Source organism: Symphalangus syndactylus, chromosome 2 (genome assembly GCF_028878055.3).
Source record: "Symphalangus syndactylus isolate Jambi chromosome 2, NHGRI_mSymSyn1-v2.1_pri, whole genome shotgun sequence".
NCBI classification, from domain to species: domain Eukaryota; kingdom Metazoa; phylum Chordata; class Mammalia; order Primates; family Hylobatidae; genus Symphalangus; species Symphalangus syndactylus.
Genome location: NC_072424.2, coordinates 72,216,794 through 72,238,982, shown reverse-complemented (window position 1 = coordinate 72,238,982; position 22,189 = coordinate 72,216,794). Strand labels below are relative to the sequence as shown.

The window sequence follows — 22,189 nt, the reverse complement described above, 5'->3', positions numbered from 1 at the left end:
TATATCAATTTGTTTATGCTATGGTATCCAGGTATTATTCAGATGTGAATCTAGGTTTTGCTAAGAAAGTATTTTGTAGGTGTGATTGATCAGTTGACTTTTATTTAGGTAAAAAGAGATCACTCTCTATAATGTGGGTGGGCCTCATCCAATCAATTGAAGGCATGAAGAACAGAAACTGAGGTTTCCTGGGGAAGAAGCAATTCTGCCTCAAGACTCAGCATCATCTCTTGCCTGAGTTTCCAGCTTACCAGACTATCTACAGATTTCAAAACTGCAAAACTCCCAGTCATGTGAAACAATTCCTTAAAATATCTCCTACTGATTCTGTTTTATGGAGACTGCTAGTTATCAGTACAGAAATAACCATAACACTAGTAATTATGGAGTGCAGGGGACATGCCAGGGATTTTCACATATGTAATCTCATTGCTGTCTGACAGCAGTCCAGTGAAGTATGCATTCATTGTATAACAAACAAATGTCTACATATCATGAACTATGATAAGGTCTGGAAACAAGACAGCAAAAAAAAAAAAAAAAAAAAAAAAAAACCCTCCTTTTTCTCAAGGAGTTTACAGAGTGTGGAGAATTTCAAAGATACGTACAATATAGACTAGTAAGAAGACACATGGTAATGAGTTCTTTAATAGAAATAAATATACATTACTGTTGGAAGACAAAGAAAAAGGGCCAGCAAACTTTTGTGGTTTAGGGTGGACTCCCCAGAGGAGGCTGAACCATGATAGTTGAGTTGAAACTTACCAGGGCAAATGAGGAAGAAGCTTCTAGGCTGAGGAAAAACATAGAAAATGTCTGGAATATGCTGAACACGAATATATGGGAGAAGTTTGGCCTGACAGTATTATCGTAGAGGTGAGACTGAAGAACCAAACGTCAAGAAGCTTCTTTTAATCCAGACTTACGATCTTGAGCTTCATTCACCTCATTTTTATCTATGAGGAAACAGATACTGAGATATTAGTGAGTTAACTTGAAAAACATTTTCACAATTAGTAATAGCAGATCAGATATCTGACTCAATATCTTAGACTGAGCATAATAAAGTGTGAACAAGCATATGAAAACTGAATAAGTATATCGACCTGCACGGGCCTGAATGGCCTTCAGGAGCGCTGTCCGCCTGAGGAGTTGACGGTTACTCAGCGCCGCGAGCCCTAGTAACTCGACCTCCCTCGGCCGGAAACCCTCCGCCTGGGTCCGCGCGAGAGGAGCGCGCGAGAGGAGCGCGGCCTCTGAGGGGAGCGGCGACCCCGCCAGCCCCGGTGTCTTTCCCTGGCGGCGGCGGCTTCTTCCGTGGGACAATATGTTCAAGAGAATGGCCGAATTTGGGCCTGACTCCGGCGGGAGAGTAAAGGGTGTTACTATCGTTAAACCAATAGTTTACGGTAATGTTGCTCGGTATTTTGGAAAGAAAAGAGAAGAAGATGGGCACACTCATCAGTGGACAGTATATGTAAAACCATATAGAAATGAGGATATGTCAGCATATGTGAAGAAAATCCAGTTTAAATTACATGAAAGCTATGGCAATCCTTTAAGAGTTGTTACTAAACCTCCATATGAAATTACTGAAACAGGATGGGGTGAATTCGAAATAATCATCAAAACATTTTTCATTGACCCTAATGAAAGACCTGTAACCCTGTATCATTTGCTAACGCTGTTTCAATCAGACACGACAGTGGTTTCAGAGTTCTATGATGAAATGATATTTCAAGACCCAACAGCAATGATGCAACAATTATTGACAGCATCTCGTCAGCTAACATTAGGAGCCTATAAGCATGAAACAGAATTTGCAGAGCTTGAAGTGAAAACCAGAGAAAAATTAGAAGCTGCTAAGAAAAAAACAAGCTTTGAGATTGCAGAGCTTAAGGAGAGATTAAAAGCAAGTCGTGAAAATATAAATTGTTTAAAAAATGAAATCAGAAAACTTGAAGAAGATGACCAAGCAAAAGACATATAAACAGTTCTCAGGAGAACTTTTTCGTAAGCTAAACTGAAAATAAGGTGGGCTTCACTGGAGAAATGGACTTACTGCAAATGCTATGATGTTTCTTAGAGGAACTTCATATACAGCTGTTGACCATGAATTTCTTAGCAATAGGAATTTGTACTATTTAAGCAATCTTTAATGGAAAATATGTGTGCAAGAATGGATGCTATATAGGTATTTTACCAACCCATTTTAAGAAAATTCTATGATATTAAGCACAGTTTTTAAAAATGTTTATTGTAGTATATGTATAGCTTATTACCCTTTTCACAGGCATCAAAATTTCATTATAAAGTATTACTTGTAAAAAAAAAAAGTATATCGACAGCAACACTTCTCACAGAATGGAAAAAAACTGTGATGGTCAGAGATAGTAATTTATCAAACAGGAAAAGTATATGGGGTTGTATGAAGGATAAACAAGAACAGAGGATGTTCCAAAGGAGACCACATGAAGCAGAAACCTGAGGTAAAAGTGCGAGGAACAGGAATTGGTTTAAGCAATTTGGATTTTTTTTAATTCCTCTGATTTCTTTATCTCTCTGAGTTTACTTTATTTAGGGGGTTAATTTTTTATTAATCTTATTTACTGCATTAATGTATTGGTCTTTGTCTCTGTTCATTGTGTTTTTCTATTTATGCATTTGTTTTTTTAGAAAATTATGTTTAAAAATTTCAGGACTTCTTTATTAATTATCTTATTTATTGGATGCCTTTTTACTTTTACAAAACAATCTTTTATGGGCACAGTACACTTTTGAACCTCTTTGAAGCTATCAGCAAGTACTTTCAAAATGGGTTATTGTTCTTTTTCACTTTGCTCCTTTTTCATGTGTCGTTTTTCTTCACCTCTTTCCAGGTCTGTGGCTAGTCTCCTCCCAGACATTGTGAATGGATGTTTATCATAATTAGTGTACACAGCTGGATTTCCTCTGCTAATGTCAAATATAGGTCTCTTATTGTATTTCTCTGCTTTAGCATGTTTCATTGCAGACCCTAAGAATAAAGGGAGCATTTTTAACTGGCTGACTTCACTTTGAGGTTCGCAAATTGTGAACAAGCAGGAAAGATGGGTTCCCTCAAAATCCCAAATCTTGTTTGTATTGTTCTCTGTGGGGTCAGGTATGTAAGTGTAATTGTCTTCTGGATATTCCTTTTCTCTTCAGGGTTCTCCTTTCTTTCATGAAAGTCTGGGTTTCCCTCAGTCTCTGCCATGGTTCTCTCCTTCTGAGGTTAACACCCTAACTGTCTTCTCAAGCAGAGCCATTACTGTCTTTAGAGGACAGGTTTTTGGGGGATGCTCAGTGGACAAACACTCCACTACCAGTGCCTCAGAAATAGTTGTGGGGTGTCAGGCCAACTTAAATATTTTTGTGATAGTTATCTAATTTACCCTGAGTACTGGCCCAAAGCTCATTTGTAATTTATAGAATTACTTACCTTAAATTTAGAGTTCTTCAGAACTCTGTGGAAGAACTCTTAGCTCTAGAGTAAGTTTCCATTTATATTATATATATACACATATAAATATATTAATATATAAATGAAAATAAAATATGTAATATGCATATATAATTAATATATTATACATTACATATAATTAAAAACCATGTTAATATATACATATATTTATATAAAATAAACAGAAATGCTATATATACTTTTATATATTATATAATAAAATGTATATTTTATTTTCGTTTATTTATATATATATATATATAAAATTTTTTCTTTCCTGATTTAGAAAGATATAAACTAACATGGATGCTGATGAAACTATTTAGTAGAAAAAAAATGGCAATTTGGTTCACAAATCCTGCTGAGGTGCATAAATCTCAGAAGGCTGCTATGATGAGAGATAAGTACAGATTCCAGACAGCGATGAAATTAGGCTCACAAGGTGAATGTCAATATCAGTCTATTCAGGCTGCTATAACAAAACATCTTAAATTGGGTGGCTTGTAGACAACAAATATTTATCCTAATTCTGGAGGCTGAGAAATTCAAGATCAAGGTGCTGGCAGATTCAGTGTCTGGTGAGGGCTCATTTTCTGGTTCATTGGTAGTGCCCTCTGTGTGTTCAAATGGTGAAAGGCAGGATGCAGTTCTCTGGCACCTATTTTATAAGGGCACTTTTCCCACCCCAGTAAAGCTCCTCACTTAGGACTTAATTACTTCCCAAATGCTCTTTCTTCTAACTCTCTCACATGGGTGATTAGATTTCAATATATGAATTTTGGGGGAACATAGTCATTCAAATTATAGCAGTCAGTTCACTTAAGAAGGAACAGCCCTGGTCTTTATGGTTTAATAGCAACAGAGAGAGAAAGGGAAAAATGTACCAAGGGAATAACTTAAGGAAAAACAAAAAAAAACAAAACCTCCAATAACATGAGAGATAAAACATTCCATACATAAAATAATAACATAGCACTTTGAACAAATGGACAATAAAATAACAAGAAAATGCTTTTAAATACAATATGATTGTTACATTTAATAAAGTTAAAGATAAATTTAAGGAGTTCTAAAAGTAGAACAAAAAATGAATATGGACAGAGAAAGATTAAAATATTAGAGTATCAATTCAGGAATTTCAATGTTCTATTAATAGGAGCTCCAAAAAAAAAAAAAAAAAGAAAAGTAAAATAAAGAAAGCCTAGGAGAAGAGGAGAGAAAACTACCAAGAAATGAATACAATAAAAACTCACAAAAATAAAAGGCATAGGTATTAATCGAATAGCACAGTTAATAAAAAGGACTCCTATCAGGCAGATTGTTATGCAATTTTTAACACCAGGGATAAAATGAAGACACTAAAAGTTTCCAGGAAAAAAGAGTATATAAAGGATTAACAATCAGAATGGCATTGAATTGGACTTCTTAATAGAAACCCGGGAGACTAAAATAATGGAGCAATGACTTCAATATTTTAAGGGAAAAATAATTTTCCACCTACAATTCTGTGTAAGCCAACTAATCAATTAAGTTTAAAGGAATCATTAAGATACTTAAGAAATACAGGGACTTGTAAAAGTTTTCTCTCATGTAACCTATTATGGGAGTTGTTGAAGTGCACTAAATGACATGAGCATATGCCAAGAAAGAAGAGAGCCTCATAACCATCAAACAGTGGGTCTAGTATAAAAATAGAAATATGACAGATCAGTACTATAATTGGGGAGCAAGCCAAATTGGAGCAAAAGGACCGAGGATCCCGGGATTGAGATCTCTGGGGAGCAAAGCAGGAAATTCAATAATATATCTTATATAGGCACATTATTCTTTTTAAAAAAAAGATGTTAAGGATATGGGGATTTCAAAATATGTGATAAAAATGAGGAAATTGAAAACAATATTTGAAAAGTAAAATAAATGTGATCATGGTACACTAATTCACTCTGCAGTGAACTAATTAATGATTTAACTAAAAATAATGATAGAGACTGTATTGAGAACTGAGGAGAAGAGGAAACAGTATAAGTGCACTAAAATTTCCTATGTCATAACAGAAAGCCATGTGAATGTGTTATAGGAATTAATTTTGCACATATATATATATATATACACAGTAATTTTATATGTATACTCACACTAAATGCAGAAGCCATACTCAAATACATGTACTTAACCTTGACTTCAGATGGCACTCTGACTTATTTTAGTTGTGCGACCTTGTTGGCTAAATATCTAACTTTTATTTTCTTCACTGTAAAATGAAAATACATCTAGAATTGACTTCAGATAGTTAAAATAAATTTAGCATAATGAATGTAACAAATTTGCATACTGCCTGAAATACGCATTCTCAATAAACACTAGCTTCTGATTAGTAGCAATTGTATGATGTTTTCCTTTATTCATGTATTATGTCAATCTAAGTGCATTTGTTTCTACCCTAAAGATATATTCAAGCATTCTGGTCGTCTACTAGATTCCTTTGTTTTTGCTGCTTAGTATATTATGCTTTTATTCTTGTTACTGTTATTCTGTCATTTCAATGGCCTTGACATTAGGAAAGTTGCATATGTTTAATCAGCCAATTGGAATCCAATGCCCCTTCTCTAAACAAGTGAATACACACACACACACACACACACACACACACTTATACAGTTAATACTACAATCATAAAATCAGTTGAAGGTGCGATTTCTCAACAGTGAAATATGAATACTAACAGCTGTTACTGTATTTAATCTTCCGCTATATTCTAGAAGTGTTATTCAAAGTACCTAGGTCTCTACAACCCTTCAAACTAGTTGTTATTTTATTTTCATTTGCTCATAGGAAAGCTGAAGTGAAGTGAATTGAAGTAATTTTCCAGGATTATACAACTTGTCACTATTTAAGCTCAGATTTGGACATAAATTTATCTAATTTTTAAATACATTACTTTTGATGTTACACTATCTTAGGATTTAATAACATTTAAGCATGTAAGAATAAAGTCAAAGGCCTTCTTTGAGTTAATGATTTTATATTAGACTAAAGTAATTCTAAACATATAAAAATATAATATGTAGCAGAGAGAAAATAAGACTTTTCACAATTACTCTATCAAGAGTAAATATGCTATTATGATGACATACTATTTTTGAATGTACATAATAAGATTATATATCTCTCAGTTTAGTAATGAAAATATTCTGGTACTCAATAATACTAAGTGATTCAAAAATTTTCCCTTGATTTTTTTCAAGGGAAAATTTTTCCCTGTCACAATTTTCTGATTAGAAAAGGACAGAAACAGAATACCTGATATAAGCTTTTTGAAAAAAATGCTTTTCTTTAAATTTTGGTTCTAAGAGAAAAAAAAATAACATTGGTAGAGGAGAAAATTAAATATTAAGAAAGGAGGGTCAGTAGCAATACTGCTGCCAAATGCATTTACACATCACTAAACTTTCATGCAATAAGATGTTTTTGTTTTTTCTTTTTCAATTCATTAGTGCAATGCTGTGGAAACAAGCTATCAGTACAAACAAGAAAAATATTTTTGTTAAAGTGATTCAGATTCTTAGATTATGTTGCTATCCAATTTTGTATAAAGTGAAAATGTAGGTGAAACATTGTTAACAAAAGTTCACGAAGATAAATTTACTCTTTCCTGTTTGATCAAATTCTTTCCTAAAACAGTTGGAGAAGAGAAACGTTTTTAATAAAAACAACGTAAGCTGATATCTGCAAAACTTTCAATTCAAGCTACTGAAATTATGACTTTATCATAAACACACTATAGAAGAATGATTCATGAAATAGTTATTTATTCAAAGATACAAATTGCCCTAAAAAGTAATAGCAAACTAAAGTTTCAGCTGCAAATATGAAAACGTACTAGTGGAAATCATGATGAACAATCCTAATAAGCCAACTATATGCCAATACATTAGATCTCTCCAGCACACCACTCAAATTCTGAATTTCTTTCCTTTCTCCTAATTAACTCCTGAAACCATACCCCTCTTGCAAGTCACAGTTAAAAATTCCATTGCCTTTTCTGTATACAGTCCAATAAATGCTCCACCCTCCTTCAACTTTTTTGGTACCTATTTATTATTTGGGGCATTTTCTATTTTCCATCTTAGTTGTTTGTGTATGTTTTACATCTACAGTTAGGGTTCATACTCTTGGAAAACAAGTTCTGTATGCCCATCACTGTGGTGTTTCCTAACAACACCCCAAACCCCCAAAGAAACTGCATTATTAGCCAGAAAATTGTGAAAGTAATAACCACTTAATAATTTTTCTTCAAAGAAAAAATCGAATTTTGTTTGGAAAAAGGAAATTTATGTTTAGCAACAGATATGACAAATGTGTTTAGGGACCAAAGGGGAAAAGTGGGTTTTGGAGGGGTTCTTTTGTTTTATATTAAAAATTAGGTCAGGCATGGTGGTTCATGTGTGTAATCCCACACTTTGGGAGGCTGAGGCAGGATTATTGCTTGAGTCTGCGAAGTCAAAAACTCAGTGAGCCGTGATTGTGCCACTGCACTACACTCATCTGTGTGTGTGTGTGTGTCTGTGTGTGTGTGCTGTGAGTTCTGAAAAGTGAAAAAGTATAGACACAACAATTGAGTATCTCAGTGGAATTTCTGTCTTCTACATATAGAGCAGAGAGAGCCAGAATTAGAAATTTTTGGACATAACAGTAATGCCCCTCTGTGAGAAAAAACAGATACCATGAGGAATAAAGGAAGTGAACCTAGTAGAGCCCCTCTAATATCCCTTCACTTTGAGGCCTGAGGATAGGAAGGACTGATGGGTCATAGCAAATCAAGAGGAACATAATCACTGGCAATTCTAGCAAGACAGCTAGATACAAGAGGCTACACTTCTTGGAGAATCTAAATTGGCAATAGATCTTGGTTTATAATCTTCAGAGACCACCAAAAAAAAAAAGGCATAAAAGGAAGGCACTGCTAAAGCTGGTTTCTAAGGATAACTATTGTGCCCCATAAAGAATGGAAGTAGTCATGTACCAAGGCTGAATGCCAAGCCAAACATGGTAGAGGGAAAATCTAGGAGAGAAGACCACACTTTTTGTTTGGATGACATTGAGCTTTAGCCACTTCAGGTTTCTCCTCAAGCTGCTGGATATATGAACCAAATAAGTAAACCACAGAAAATCAAATATTTTGCTTCTTCATTTATCTGGATCTGAAAGACATAAATATAATTCATCTCAAATATGAATACGAGGAAATCACAGTGAAGAAAGTAACAAGAAAAAGAAACTCATGAGTATATAAAAATACTATATTTTAAAAGAAAGAAACCACTCTGAAGGTCAATGTTAAACAGTGTCATCATAAGAAGCAATGTTTAGAAAATGTCTCATTCAAGTTCTCAAACAATTCAATGCAAGACTGATGACTTTCTGATTATGAAATAGAAAAGACAGTATGACTGCTTAAACAAAAACCACAAAGGAGATGAGACCATCAGATTATACTTTAAATAAAATGAAACTAGTGAAATAAATAACAACTTTAAACAAATTATCTCAGAAGTCAGAGGGGAAAAATGGAATACTGATTAAGATGAGCCAACCCAGGAGGAGGAAACAAAGCTGACAGAGAGTATATAATAGCAGATTAATAGTATTTTCAAAAATCTTCCTGTATTAAAGACTTGAATTTGCACATAGGAAGGGTTCACAGAGGAATATTAATTAAAAGATACCCAAACTTAGACATACCTTTGTGAAAGTGTAGCACTTTTAAAAACCCAAAATAAGAATCCCTATACATTTCCAAATTAAAAATTATGCACTTAGAAAAGGGGGGAATATCTGGCCAACTTTAAACTCCCTGGCAATAAGAATGCCAAAGACAATGGGGATTAGGAAACACTATTTCTAGATATAGCAAATGTGTTTTATTTTTGATATAGTTTGTATGACTCTCCAAATCTCATTGAAATGCTACCGCTAGTGTTGGAGGTGGGGCCCAGTGGGAGATGATTGGATCATGGGGGCAGATCCTTCTCACCTTGATGCTGTCCTTGTGATAGTGAGTTCTTGTGAGATCTGTTTGTTTAAAAGTACATGGCACCTCGCCGTTCTCTCTCTGTCTTACTCCTGGTTTTGCCATGTGACATGCCTGCTACTGCTTTGCATTCTGCCAAGGGTAAATGCTCTCTGAGGCCTCCCTAGAAGCCAACCAGATGACAGTGCCATGCTTATCCAGCCTGCAAAACTGTGAACCAATTACAACTCTTTTCTTTATAAACTATGCAGTCTCACGTATGTCTTTATAGCAACACAATAATAGCCAAACACAATTTTCTTATGCAGAGAGGCAAAAAATTCATAAATAAATGTAAATACTGTTCTCAGATAAGCATTGTCTAATAAAATATTGTATCCACGTCTTTCTTAGAATATACAAATATTCAATAACACTTTCCAATGTAAACTTAGAAATTAATTAAAGCCTAAAATCCTAGAGTGGGACTATATGTACTAAAAGAAATGTAGTAGCCAATGTATCAAAGGAAACACAGAGAAAAATCTGTGTAATCACTTTCATATTATAATAAACTTCATGCAAATACCTCAAAAAATTATTGTAGATTTTTTTATGTATAAAATGATATTACCATTAATGATAGTATCAAGCTATAATCTCTGCTTATATAAGCAAAAACTCAGCAGAAGAAAAAGAAAAGCACAATGCTGTTGTACATGCAGCAAATACAGAACATAAATAGGCCTAAAATTTAACACTTAAACTAAGACACGGCATGCGAAATCAAATTCTTGAAATATGCTTAAGTTGTGAAAACTGCTCAAAATAAATTAAGTAAAAAAATCAACTTCTAAAATGGTACAAACCATAATTACCAAATACATGTATACACACAAATACACACAGAAGAGACAACTCAAAAATGTTAGCAGACATTTTTTGGGGGGTAGTAGGATCACTAGTGTTTACTATTTTCTTTTTTATGCTTTTGCATATTTCATAATTTTAAAAATATTTTATAATGAGAAAAGTATTTTCAATGAAAAAACCACTTTCAAGGAAATACAGATAAAAATCAAACTACTTTATACATATGATAATTTCATTTAATTATTTTTAGTCCCTTTAATGTATAGAAATTACATCATTACTCTCAGTCTAATCGATACAAGTGTTCTATAAATGGCTCCATAAGCAGTTGTCTTAGCTGGGCCCAAGCAGTTATTGGCCTGGTGGAGCCAGGAACCAGACACTCGTGTGTATTTGCCCTACTGAATTTCCTAATGGGCTTTGTGTGTTTGCTTGCTTGCTTGTTTGATTGGTTTGGCTAATGATCAGGAAATTCAGCATAATAGACAAAGAAGTCCAAAGATAGGGAATGGAAAACATTATGCTAGTTTCTCAGAGACAGAGGGGTAAACTAGGATCCTATGGTTGTTTTGAGGCTTGTTAGAGTCAGTATAAATAGTGCTACCTGCAGAACTGAAGGACAAAATATACCATGGAATTGAAGAGAGGACTGCATCTTTGATAATTCTTCCAGGGGTCCTGTAGCAGCTTTGACACCTGAAAGTTTTGGAACCAAAGACAGAGGATCCCTGTGCTCAGTGCAAAAATGAGACAAACAAAATCAGTCTACAGAGGAATAGTTCCATAAATGAGAACTGACATATAGATGGAGAAATTGTGCTAAGCAGTTTCTTGTGCACAAATTCGAGGAGAAAAGGGAAACTTCGAAAAACTTCGTAATAACTAACCATTAGACTGGGTCATGAGACATTCTCTGAAACTCCCAACAGTTCTCCAATACCTTTCCATACACTTAAATTAATTGCCCACATCTATCAGTGACCCATACATTTGTGCCTAGTAGGTCATCTGCCTTCCTCACCAACCTCATCTGTTACCTGCAGAGACCTTCAGGTCTCTCTGCACTTTTTCTAATACATCTTTGCCTGATGCATTGAAAGTTGTCTACTCTTGCTGCACCCATGTTAATATAATTCATTGTCATTATTCAATTTTCATTTCACCTTAGGTGAGATGAAATTTTCCTATGCATGCTCATAAAAGTATCCACTACCATCTTACACTCACCTCCTGAATCACTCTTTGTCAAGTTGTCATACTTTTTAATTCACATCATTTTTATATCAGCTAATTCATCATTAATGTATTTGTGTACTTTCCTAAGATCTAAATGTCTCACCATAATAAAGACAGTAACTTTGTCTTCCTTTCTCCACAGTCTACCTGTCTACCCAGGTGCTTTTTTGTTTTTGTTTTTGTTTTTTTTGACAGGGTCTCAAGCTGTCACCCAAGCTGCCTCCTGGGTTCAAATGATTCTCCTGCTTCAGCATCCTGAGTGGCTGGGATTACAGGTGTGTGCCACCATGCCCAGCTAATTTTTGAATTTTTAATAGTGACAGGGTTTTACCATGTTAGCCAGGATGGTCTCGAACTCCTGACCTCAAGTGATCTGCCCACCTCAGCTTCCCAAAGTGGTGGGATTTCAGGCTTGAGCCACAGGTATTTATTTTTAAACCACTTTAAAAACTATGAAAAATATCAAAGTAATAAACAACATGCAGATTGAAAGAAAAAAAAAAGTCAAACAATACTTTAAAGCCTTAAGACAAGAAGCTACTATTTCTTGTTCTACCTTTCCCCACACTCAATTCTATTATCAAAACCAATTTTTCAGGTCTCTCAAACAGCTGAGTACACAAACCCTCCGGGGATTTTTTTAAATGCACTTTTGACCCAGTGGATCTGTGGCAGGGCCTGAGATTCTGCATTTTCAACAAATTTGTAGGTGATGCTGATGTGGGTCTGTGGGCCACACTTTGTATTTTTTAATTGGCAAATGAAAAATTGTAGATATTTATGATGTACAATGTGAAATGTTGATATATATATACATTGTGGAATGACTATATCAAGTAAATTAATATATCCATCACCTCGCATGCATTTTTTTTTGTGGTGACAGCATTGAAAATCTACTTTCAGCAATTTTAAGTATATAATATATTATTATTAACTATAGTCACTGTGCTGTACAGTAAGTCTCCAGAACCTTACACCTCTTGTTAAACTGAGACTTTGTACCCTTTAACTGACATCACTCTATTTCTCACCCCCTCCACATCCCTAGAACCTGGTAACCAACATCCTACTCTCTGCTTCTATAAATTCATTTCTTTTAGATTCTACATGTAGATGAGATCATACAGTATTTGTCTTTCTGTGTGTGTCTTATTTCACTTAGTACAATGCCCTTTAGGGTTCATCCATGTTATTTCCTTCTTTCTAAAGGTTGAATATTATTCCATTCTGTGTGTGGGTGCATGTGTGTGTGTGTATCTTATATATCATAGTTTCTTTGTCATTCATCTGTTGATGGACATAAGGTGATTCTATATATTGGCTATTGTGAATAATACTGCAATGAACATGAGTGTGTACATGTCTCTTTGACATATTGATTTCATTTTCTTTCCATATATACCCAGAAGTAAAATTGCTGGATCATATGGTATTTCTATTTTCAATCTTTTTAAAAAAACACCATACTGTTTTTTATGATGCATTTACTAATTCACATTTCCACCAAGGGTATACAAGAATTCCTTTTTTTTTTTCATATCTTCACCGACACTTTTTATCTTTTGACTTTTTGATAAAATAATTCTTACCAGTGTGAGGTAGCTGTTCACTGTAGTTTTAATTAGCATTTACAGATAATTTGTGATGTTGACCACCTTTTCATATATATGTTAGCCTTTTGTATGTCTTAAAAATTTTCTATTCAGGTTCTTTGTCCATTTTTTTTTTTACTCAGGTTATCTGTTTTCTTAATATTGAGTTGTTTGAGATCCTTATATATTTTGGTCATTAATCCATTATCACATGTATAGTTTGCAAATATTTTCTCTCAATCTATATATAGGCTTTTTGGGTTTTGTTGTTGTTGTTGTTTTCTTTTGTTTTCTGTTGGTTGTTTCCCATACTGTAAAAAGCTTTTTAGTTTGATACAATCCTGTTTGTCTTGTTTTTGGTTTTATTGCCTCTGCTTTTTGGGTCATATCCAAAAAATAAAAAAATAAAACTCTAAGATCCAAGTCAAGAAACATTTTCTCTATTTTTTCTTCTAGTAGTTTTATAGTTTCAGGCCTTACATTTAAGTTTTTAATCCATCTTCAGTAGATTGTTGTAGATGTGGTGAGATAATAGTGACTTAGGCTTCTTCACTGCTGCATAGCAGTGCCCTAAATGGTACCAGGAACTTCCTAGTTTTCAATAAAATACTGGGAGAGGGAGAGGAGAAAAAAGATAGAAGATGGGTGATGAGGAGGTAGGACTGGATGAATACAAAGGTGAAATATAAAGTGTTTTTTAAGGAGTTTGGCAAGAGAGATCAAAAGGGCTAAAACTAGGAAAATTGTGGGATCACTGACATCACTCTCTACTGATAAGACCCAGGTAAACATGTGTTGGAGGTTCACCACCGAAAGGAGAATTAATAGTCATGTAAGGATTTATATAAGTTATATAAAAAACTAAAAATAATTATTTTCAGTGACTTTTCTTTCATTTAATTCAAAAACAAAGAGATACAATGTTGAAGGTAGTCTGAATATACTGCATACTTAAAATGTTTAGGTTTGTTTAGGATTTATGACTAAAATATCATTCAGAAACAGGAATACACTAACGTCCTCACAAAATGAAACATGGGACTCTTTTTCAGGTACAGAAATGACATATTAACAGTAATAGAAAATTGCATACATTAGGAAAATATTATGCCCTGATTTATCAGAAGCCTTTAAATATATTCCAAGTTAGCTGGGTGGCAAACACTATTATCATCATGTTATAAGGTATTTAAATTACTTGCTCAGAGGTATAAACAAAACAGGTCCCAGCCAGATGTGCCACTCAGATCTTGGTTTGCTAGCAGTGTTCTTAGCCATGCTATTTCCTAAAAAAGAAAGCTCCTGCATACCACTTCGGAGTTTCTCTGAGTGACCCTCAAAGATCAAGCATTACTACTTCATCATTATTATACAGTAACTTACATAAAAAGTAAAATCTTCAGTTATAATGAGATATATGTGCATAAGTGTGCTAAAATGCTTATAGTTACTATGGTTCAAATATTTTATATTTCCTCTGGAATGTGTGATTCTTAGGAACACAATCTTTTCTTCCTTGAAGATATTACTTTTTTAATATAATCACTTTGGATTTTGCTAATTCATTGGCCAGTGAGATTTGTGCTTTATTATTGTATAGTTTAATAAATATGTGCACTGGTCACATCCCTAACAAATAGTTATCACAGTTATGTTGCCTACCTCTTGCCAGAAATCCCGGGGTACACAGTGACCCTAGGAAAGTCAACCTGATCATTTAGATGTTATTGCATCTTGATTTATCTATAAGAGTGACTAGGTAGAAATGGCCTGAGCATGGAGCATATTCATATAGGCTCCTATTTAATTTAAGTGAAATGTTTTCTAAGAGATGCAATAGGTTCCTAAGAAATTTGAGAAAATTCCCTAGGAAATGGAGGAGACAGGAACTATCTGAAGTATATCAAAATAACAATGGGTGATATATCTACGGTTGACAATCCAATGACTGCTTTGAAAAGTGAGTGGTTATTGATTATCTTGACCCCTTATATTCTGTACCAAAAAAGATTAGGAACAATTAATATGGCCACTCAACATCAAATGAGACTACCATGCTTATAAAAATGAAGCTCTGGAAATACAAAGAAGTTTTGTGGAAGAAGATATTTAGTTTTAAGTAATTATAGAAACCTTTAACTGGAGATACTCTGATTTGCAACCGTTGGGCACCTTTCCTTCTCATGAGTAAACCCAGAGACAATATTAAAATAAGAAAATTTTTCTTATCTTTTAATTTGATTGACTCATTTTGTACGTTTTACCCTGCTGGCTATTTTAAAAATACATTTCAAAACGATTGTGAAGTTTCTTGCCTGGAAAGAATAGATGCATTGTAATTTATAAAAGGAAACTTTCTTCTTCCATGAACAATCACATCCCATTGTTCATAACATTTATAATCATGTGTGGTTATGTACAAAAATCTTGAAAAGTACTGCTTTGCTTGTGTTATTTAAAGCTGCCAATTTGCCCAAGCTTATTAAAATCAAGGCTAAATCATTCTAGTGAGCAAAGTCTTAAAGATTTAGTTGCATTGTCACAGCCTAAGAATAAATTAAAATGTAAAACTTGAACTTGGGAGACATTTAAATGATCAAACTAAAGTGTTAATGCAGGATAAACCTAATCTTAGCAGTACAGGAATGAAGCTTTACTAGCAAGTTTCTTTCAGGAATCAATATATGTTAGTGAACAATATTAAGTGATGTGCTTAACAGCCCAACTCTTAATACACTTAACCTGGTTTGCTCAAAAGAGAAGGTTTGGGCACCTTGGATAGAAGCAGCCTGATTAAAATGTAAATTAAATGTCTCTAAGAGATTTTTTAACTACATAATCCATTAGTATCAAATCTGATTTTTCCAAATTAGAACAAATCATTTCTTTTGAGTATGGTATAATTTCAATATAAAAATATTAATGCCATAAAATCTGGATAGACCTTCCAGGCTTAAGAAATCAGCTTGTAATAACAATGTAAAAAGAACGCTTATTAATAATTAGCTATTTTCATACTCCTAACAGGAAGGTTTATAGTATGGAGAATAAAACTAAAAATAATTATTTTCAGTGACTTTTCTTTCATTTCATTCAAAAAAGAGATATAATGTTGAAGCTAGTCTAAATATACTGCATAATTAAAATGTTTCAAAGGAATCTAGCCACATTTTATATTTATCTAGATTTTTAAAGTTTTATTCTGTGTGTATCTTGACTTCTTATTGCAACTGTTAGCACTTAAAATTCTGTATAATTTAATAAAAAAATTGTATATTGTTAATATTTTATTATTTTTTCTCTTTTTTCATTATATTGTAATCTCCTTGAGGTCATAATATCTATTTGTCTCACACTATATCACACACAAAAAGTCAGCCACAGACAGTAAGATTTTTTTTCCCAAACAACAGTACTTGGTCCATCACCTCCCCTTTACCCACTAATATTGCTTTGGTTTTTGTTTACCTGGTTCTAATGATCTTCTCTATCTCTATTCAGCTTAGTCTCTACTTTTGGCCACTTTGCTGTTTTGTATACTTGCTAATTGTATACTTGGCTGTTGGTTCTACTAAACATCCCATGCTCTTTGTATCTTATATAACCTATGTGTTGAATTTTCCTTTCTTAGTCTCAGAACCTGATAATAATCTCATTAGTCCATTTGCTCAGCCCCCCAAGAGACAGGAAGTCAGAGTTATCCACAACAGGTATTCTAATAACTATTATTTACTTATTAATTTTTGCTATTAAGGAAACATTTTTAAATGGTGGCAACATAAAGAGACAGGCACACAAACACACACACATGCACACATACACAGTATTTTATATACACAATTATTCTAGAACTTAGCTGAAACATAATAACCTGTATATCTCATCATTGGATGGTTAAGTCATATAGATTACTTGCTGTTATCAAGCCCAGTAACATGATGTATATCTTGTTATCACCATTACAGAAATGGAGAAAGCAAGTCAATTAAAGATGTACAATATACTGATTGATTATCAAATTAAACTTTTAAAACTCTGTAATAAACTTACCAATATTATGTAAACCTGGTGATTATTTTTAATTATTATTTCAAGAAATGATTATTTAATACATATTATGTGCTAAATACAGTAATAGTAATGAACAAAACAAAACTTTATGCTGTCATGGAGTTTACATTCTTGATAAACTACTGAACTACTGAATAAAATTTTAATGGCATGTAAAATAGTATACTGGATGTTGATTTAATAAGTGAAGTAGAGAAAAGGAAAGAAGAAAAGGAATGCTGTTGAGAGAGTGAGAATGCACTGAGCTGAGCAAGTAAGGGGTGAATAATGACCCAAAATACATGAGAATGAGCAATGAAGAACATAGATTTCTTTCTGAGCAAAGGAAACAGCAAATGCAAAAGCTTGTGATAGAAGGAAATCTGGCATGTTCAAGGAACAGAAAAGTGGCCACTGGGACTGGCGTAGAGTAAGTAGGAAAATTATAATAGGAGATAAATTCAGAGAATTGTGGGTGCCAGATCATACTGATTTCTGTGCACAATTTAAAGAAATTTATCTCTTAGTGAATGAGGAACCCACTGGATGGTCTAATTGACATAGTCTGGTTTACCTTTTTTTTTTTTTTTTTTTTGAGACGAGCTCTCACTCTGTCACCCAAGTGAAGTACAGTGGAATGCAGTGGCACCATCTTTGCTCACTCCTTGCTCACAGCAAACTCTGCCTCCCAGGTTCAAGTGATTTTCCTGCCTCAGCCTCCGGAGTAGCTGGGATTACAGGCGCACGCTAACATGCCCAGCTAAATTTTTTTTTTTTTTTTTTTTTTTTGTATTTTTTCGTAGAGACAGAATTTCATCATGTTGGGCAGGCTGGTCTCAAACTCCTGACATCAAGTGATCCACCTGCCTTGACCTCCCAAAGTGCTAGGATTATAGGCGTTAGCCACCGTGCCTGGCTGATTTAATTTTAATATCACTTTGGTTGCTGTGTTTAGAATTTGGACAGTGCAGGGAAGGGCTCGAGAAGAAATATTAGTTTCTAGATTATTTTACTAATTCTGGTTTTAAAATGACATTCGTTTAGACAATAGTCTTGGTGGTAGTAGTTGTGTAAGGTACAGTGTAAGATTTTGTATACATTTTGACTGTGGAGCAGATAAGATTTGCTTACATATTGGATGCGGGGTTTAACTGAAAGAAAGAAAGAAGTCAAGAATGATTCCAAGGTTTTTGGGCCAAGTAACTAAAAGCTGGGAAAACTGTGTGAGGAGGAGGTTCAGGGGTTTTGAAATTCACTATTGGATACTGTGTATGAGATGTCTATTAGACATTTGGATAGAGACATCAAATAAGTAACTGAAGCAAATATTGAGAACTCAAGGGAGAAACCGATATATACATATATATATAATTTATATATATAATTTATATATAAATAAATATATGTAATTACATATTATATAACAATTAATTTATAATTATATTATAATTATAATATATAATTTTATATTATATATGATATTATACGTTATATATAATTATATATAATATAATATATAATTATATATTATATTATATTATATATAAAAATTATATAAATATTATATAAATATATATATTATAAATTATAGATATATAAATTATATATATAAATTATATATAAATGTATATATTATAAATTATAGATGTATAAATTATATATATAAATTATATATATAAATGTATATATTATAAATTGTAGATATATAAATTATATATATAAATTATATATATAAATTTAAATTATGAGACTGGATGAAACCATGATAGCAATCAGTATAGATTAAAATAAAGAAGAGACCCTTTCACTGAGTCCTTTTAGGAGGTTGGAGCACTGAGACATTTGGTTCAGATGTGAAGACTGATGTCACACTCTCACCAACAGGGTATAAAAATGTTTACATGCAATGCTTATGTAAGTAATAAGGCTTTATAGGAACAGCAACGCAGCCTTCCCACTCTGGTCCAAAATGGCTTGAGAGAGCAAGGTAAAGGCCCGACCCTTCCTTCTTTGTAGTTTTTCTTGTTGTTAGAGGGTGGAGTCAGAGTGAGAGTTCCCCTATGTAACCAGGGGCTTATGTGGTTTAAATAATCAAAGAAAAGAGTACCCAGTCATTCTTTTCAGTCTGTGTAGACATAGGGCTGAATATATGAGGCTCAACAAAATATATAGAAACACTTCCATTCTGACATGTGTCTTGTGACTTTTAAAAAGTTAAAGAAGATGAAAGTGGATGGGCTTGGTGGCTCATGCCTGTAATACCAGCACTTTGAGAGGCTGAGGCAGGTGGATCACTTGAGGTCAGGAGTTCGAGACCAGTCTGGTCAACATGGCAAACCCTGTCTCTACTAAAAATACAAACAAATTAGCCAGTTGTAGTGGTGCACGCCTGTAGTCTTAGCTACTTGGGAGGCTGAGGCAGGAGAATTGTTTGAGCCTGGGAGGTAGAGGTTGCAGTGAGCCAAGATTGTGCCACTGCACTCCAGTATGTGTGACAGAGGGAGACTCCATCTCAAACAAAAAAAAAAAAAAAAAAAAAAAAAGACTCAGACTTCTTATTAGTGGAAACTAGAAGTAGTAATCTTTGAGTTAGGAATATGTCAAAAGACAAATGGAGAAAAGGTGTTTTGAACATGATTGAGTTATCAGCTGGGTCAAATGTTGATAAAAGTCAAATGGTATAAGTACTATTAATAACCACTGGTTTAGGATTATGGAGGTCTTTATATCTTTAAGAAAAATGGCTTCAGTAGAGTGATGAGGAGAAAGTCCTACTTAGAATCATCTGAAATAAGAATGAGCGGGGAGAAAGTGGAGGCCGTGAGTACACACATATCTTTGTCCAAGTTTTATTATAAATATGAAGAAGAGAAATGAGAAGATTGGGAAGAAAATATTGGGATTAAGTGAAATCAAGTAGAGTTTGTAGTTGCAAGTGAAATTGATGCCTACAGCACCACTTTGGTCACCTACATATGAACCTCTGACTTCCCCAACCTGATAGGCATCAATAATTAAAAGCACTTATTCAAAGCTTCCAACTTGATATTGCAAACTTAATGCACATTTTTAGCTATGCCATCTCGCAAAATCTCATTCAAACGATATAAATCTATTACAGTTCTGAGAATGAGAAGGTAGCCAATTCATCTTTCACTATAATCTGCTAGTCTATCAAGGGATGACCAAAAGTGGATGAAGGCACAGATCAGAAAAACATGCTCATTAGAGTGCAAAATAGTGGAAGGTCGGCTAGCTTAGGGGATACCTACAATAGTATCAGTCTGTGAGACAATAATGAGAGTAAGTTAATTAAAGATGGTTTCACAAAAGTAGTGGAAATCTACCCTTACACATATTTGCCCCTCCATATTACTGATGGGAATGGTGGGCTGTCGGGAGCAGCCGCTGCCACCACACTGGCTGAAGAGGGGAGGTGCAAGTGGTGGCGGCAGGAGCAAGAGCAGGACCAGCAGTGGCGGCATTGGGGGGATCCCTGTGCCCCATGTCCCCCGCGCCCTGCATCCCCAGAGGCAGCAGACTGCACCGCCCCCACCCTCAGGAGGCCAGGGGACCCACCCCTCCCCGCCCCCCTCCGGTCCCAGAGCCTCCGTTGCTCTGGACCCTGGGCCCACATCCCTGCTCTCACCCACTGCTATTGCAAGAAGGTTTGGGAAGGAGGCAGACAGTCGCTGGAGCTCACTTCCCTTGGGGGCTGCCACGAAGGAGCCTGGCCGAGTGACCCTCTAGGCGGAGAGCAGTGTAGTTGGGCAGAGAGAGGCCCCGAGGCGGAGCTGGGCCCAGGGCATGGAGCTGGGGTCATGCTTCGGGGGCCCAGGCAGGGAAGTGGGAGAGGTGCCCACTTTAGGGACCCAGCCAGTCACATGGTCACTGTGCCCAACCCGCCAAGGGCACCAGGTTTGTGTGCCTTGGGCGGAGGCTCTGCACCGTGCCTCCCCGTGAGAAGTGACAGCATACTGGCAGTCCTCACAGCCCTCACTCGCTCTCAGAGCCTCCTCTGCCTGGGCTCCCACTTTGGTGGCACTTAAGGAGCCCTTCAGCCCACCGCTGCACTGTGGGAGCCCCTTTCTGGGCTGGCCAAGGCGGGAGCCAGCTCCCTCAGCTTGCAGGGAATGTGGAGGGAGAGGCGCGAGCAGGAACCAGGGCTGCGCGCGGCGGCGCTTGCGGGCCAGCTGGAGTTCCGGGTGGGCGTGGGCTTGGCGGGCCCCTCACTCAGAGCAGGCGGCCAGCCCTGCCGGCCCGGGCAATGAGGGGCTTAGCACCCAGGCCAGCAGCTGCGGAGGGTGTACTGGGTCCCCCAGCAGTGCCAGCCCACTGGCGCTGGACTCCATTTCTCACCGGGCCTTAGCAGCCTTCCCGCGGGGCAGGGCTCGGGACCTGCAGCCCGCCATGCCTGAGCCTCCCACCCCCTCCATGGGCTCCTGTGCGGCCGGAGTCTCCCCGAAGAGCGCCACCCCCTGCTCCACGGCGCCCAGTCCCATCGACCACCCAAGGGCTGAGGAGTGCGAGCGCACAGCGCGGGACTGGCAGGCAGCTCCACCTGCAGCCCCGGTGCGGATCCACTGGGTGAAGCCAGCTGGGCTCCTGAGTCTGGTGGAGATGTGGAGAACCTTTATGTCTAGCTCAGGGATTGCAAACATACCAATCAGCACCCCCCGTCTAGCTCGAGGTTTGTGGATGCACCAATCGACCCTGTGTCTGGCTGCTCTGGTGGGGCCTTGGAGAACCTTTGTGTCCACACTCTGTATCTAACTGATCTGATGGGGACGTGGAGGACTTTTATGTCTAGCTCAGGGATGGTAAACGCACCAATCAGCGCCCTGTCAAAACAGACCACTGGGCTCTACCAATCAGCAGGAAATGGTTGGGGCCAGATAAGAGAATAAAAGCAGGCTGCCCCAACCAGCAGTGGCAACCCGCTAG

The 22,189-nt window shown here is 36.0% G+C and overlaps 1 protein-coding gene across 2 annotated transcripts; it reads left to right on the top strand.

The window, feature by feature from the left end:
- Positions 1-1,241: 1,241 nt before the first annotated feature.
- On the top strand, positions 1,242-2,576 carry LOC129470970 (YEATS domain-containing protein 4-like). 2 transcript variants are annotated; one of them, XM_055259046.2, is made up of 2 exons: positions 1,242-1,503; positions 1,657-2,576. In XM_055259046.2, exons 1-2 carry the CDS (start codon positions 1,328-1,330, stop codon positions 1,988-1,990), a joined length of 510 nt encoding a protein of 169 aa, XP_055115021.1. In that variant the 5' UTR covers positions 1,242-1,327; the 3' UTR covers positions 1,991-2,576. The 2 variants fall into 2 exon arrangements, with proteins under 2 accessions (XP_055115021.1, XP_063475619.1); XM_063619549.1 differs by having other exon boundaries at positions 1,242-2,034; positions 2,294-2,576.
- The last annotated feature ends 19,613 nt before the right edge of the window (positions 2,577-22,189 follow it).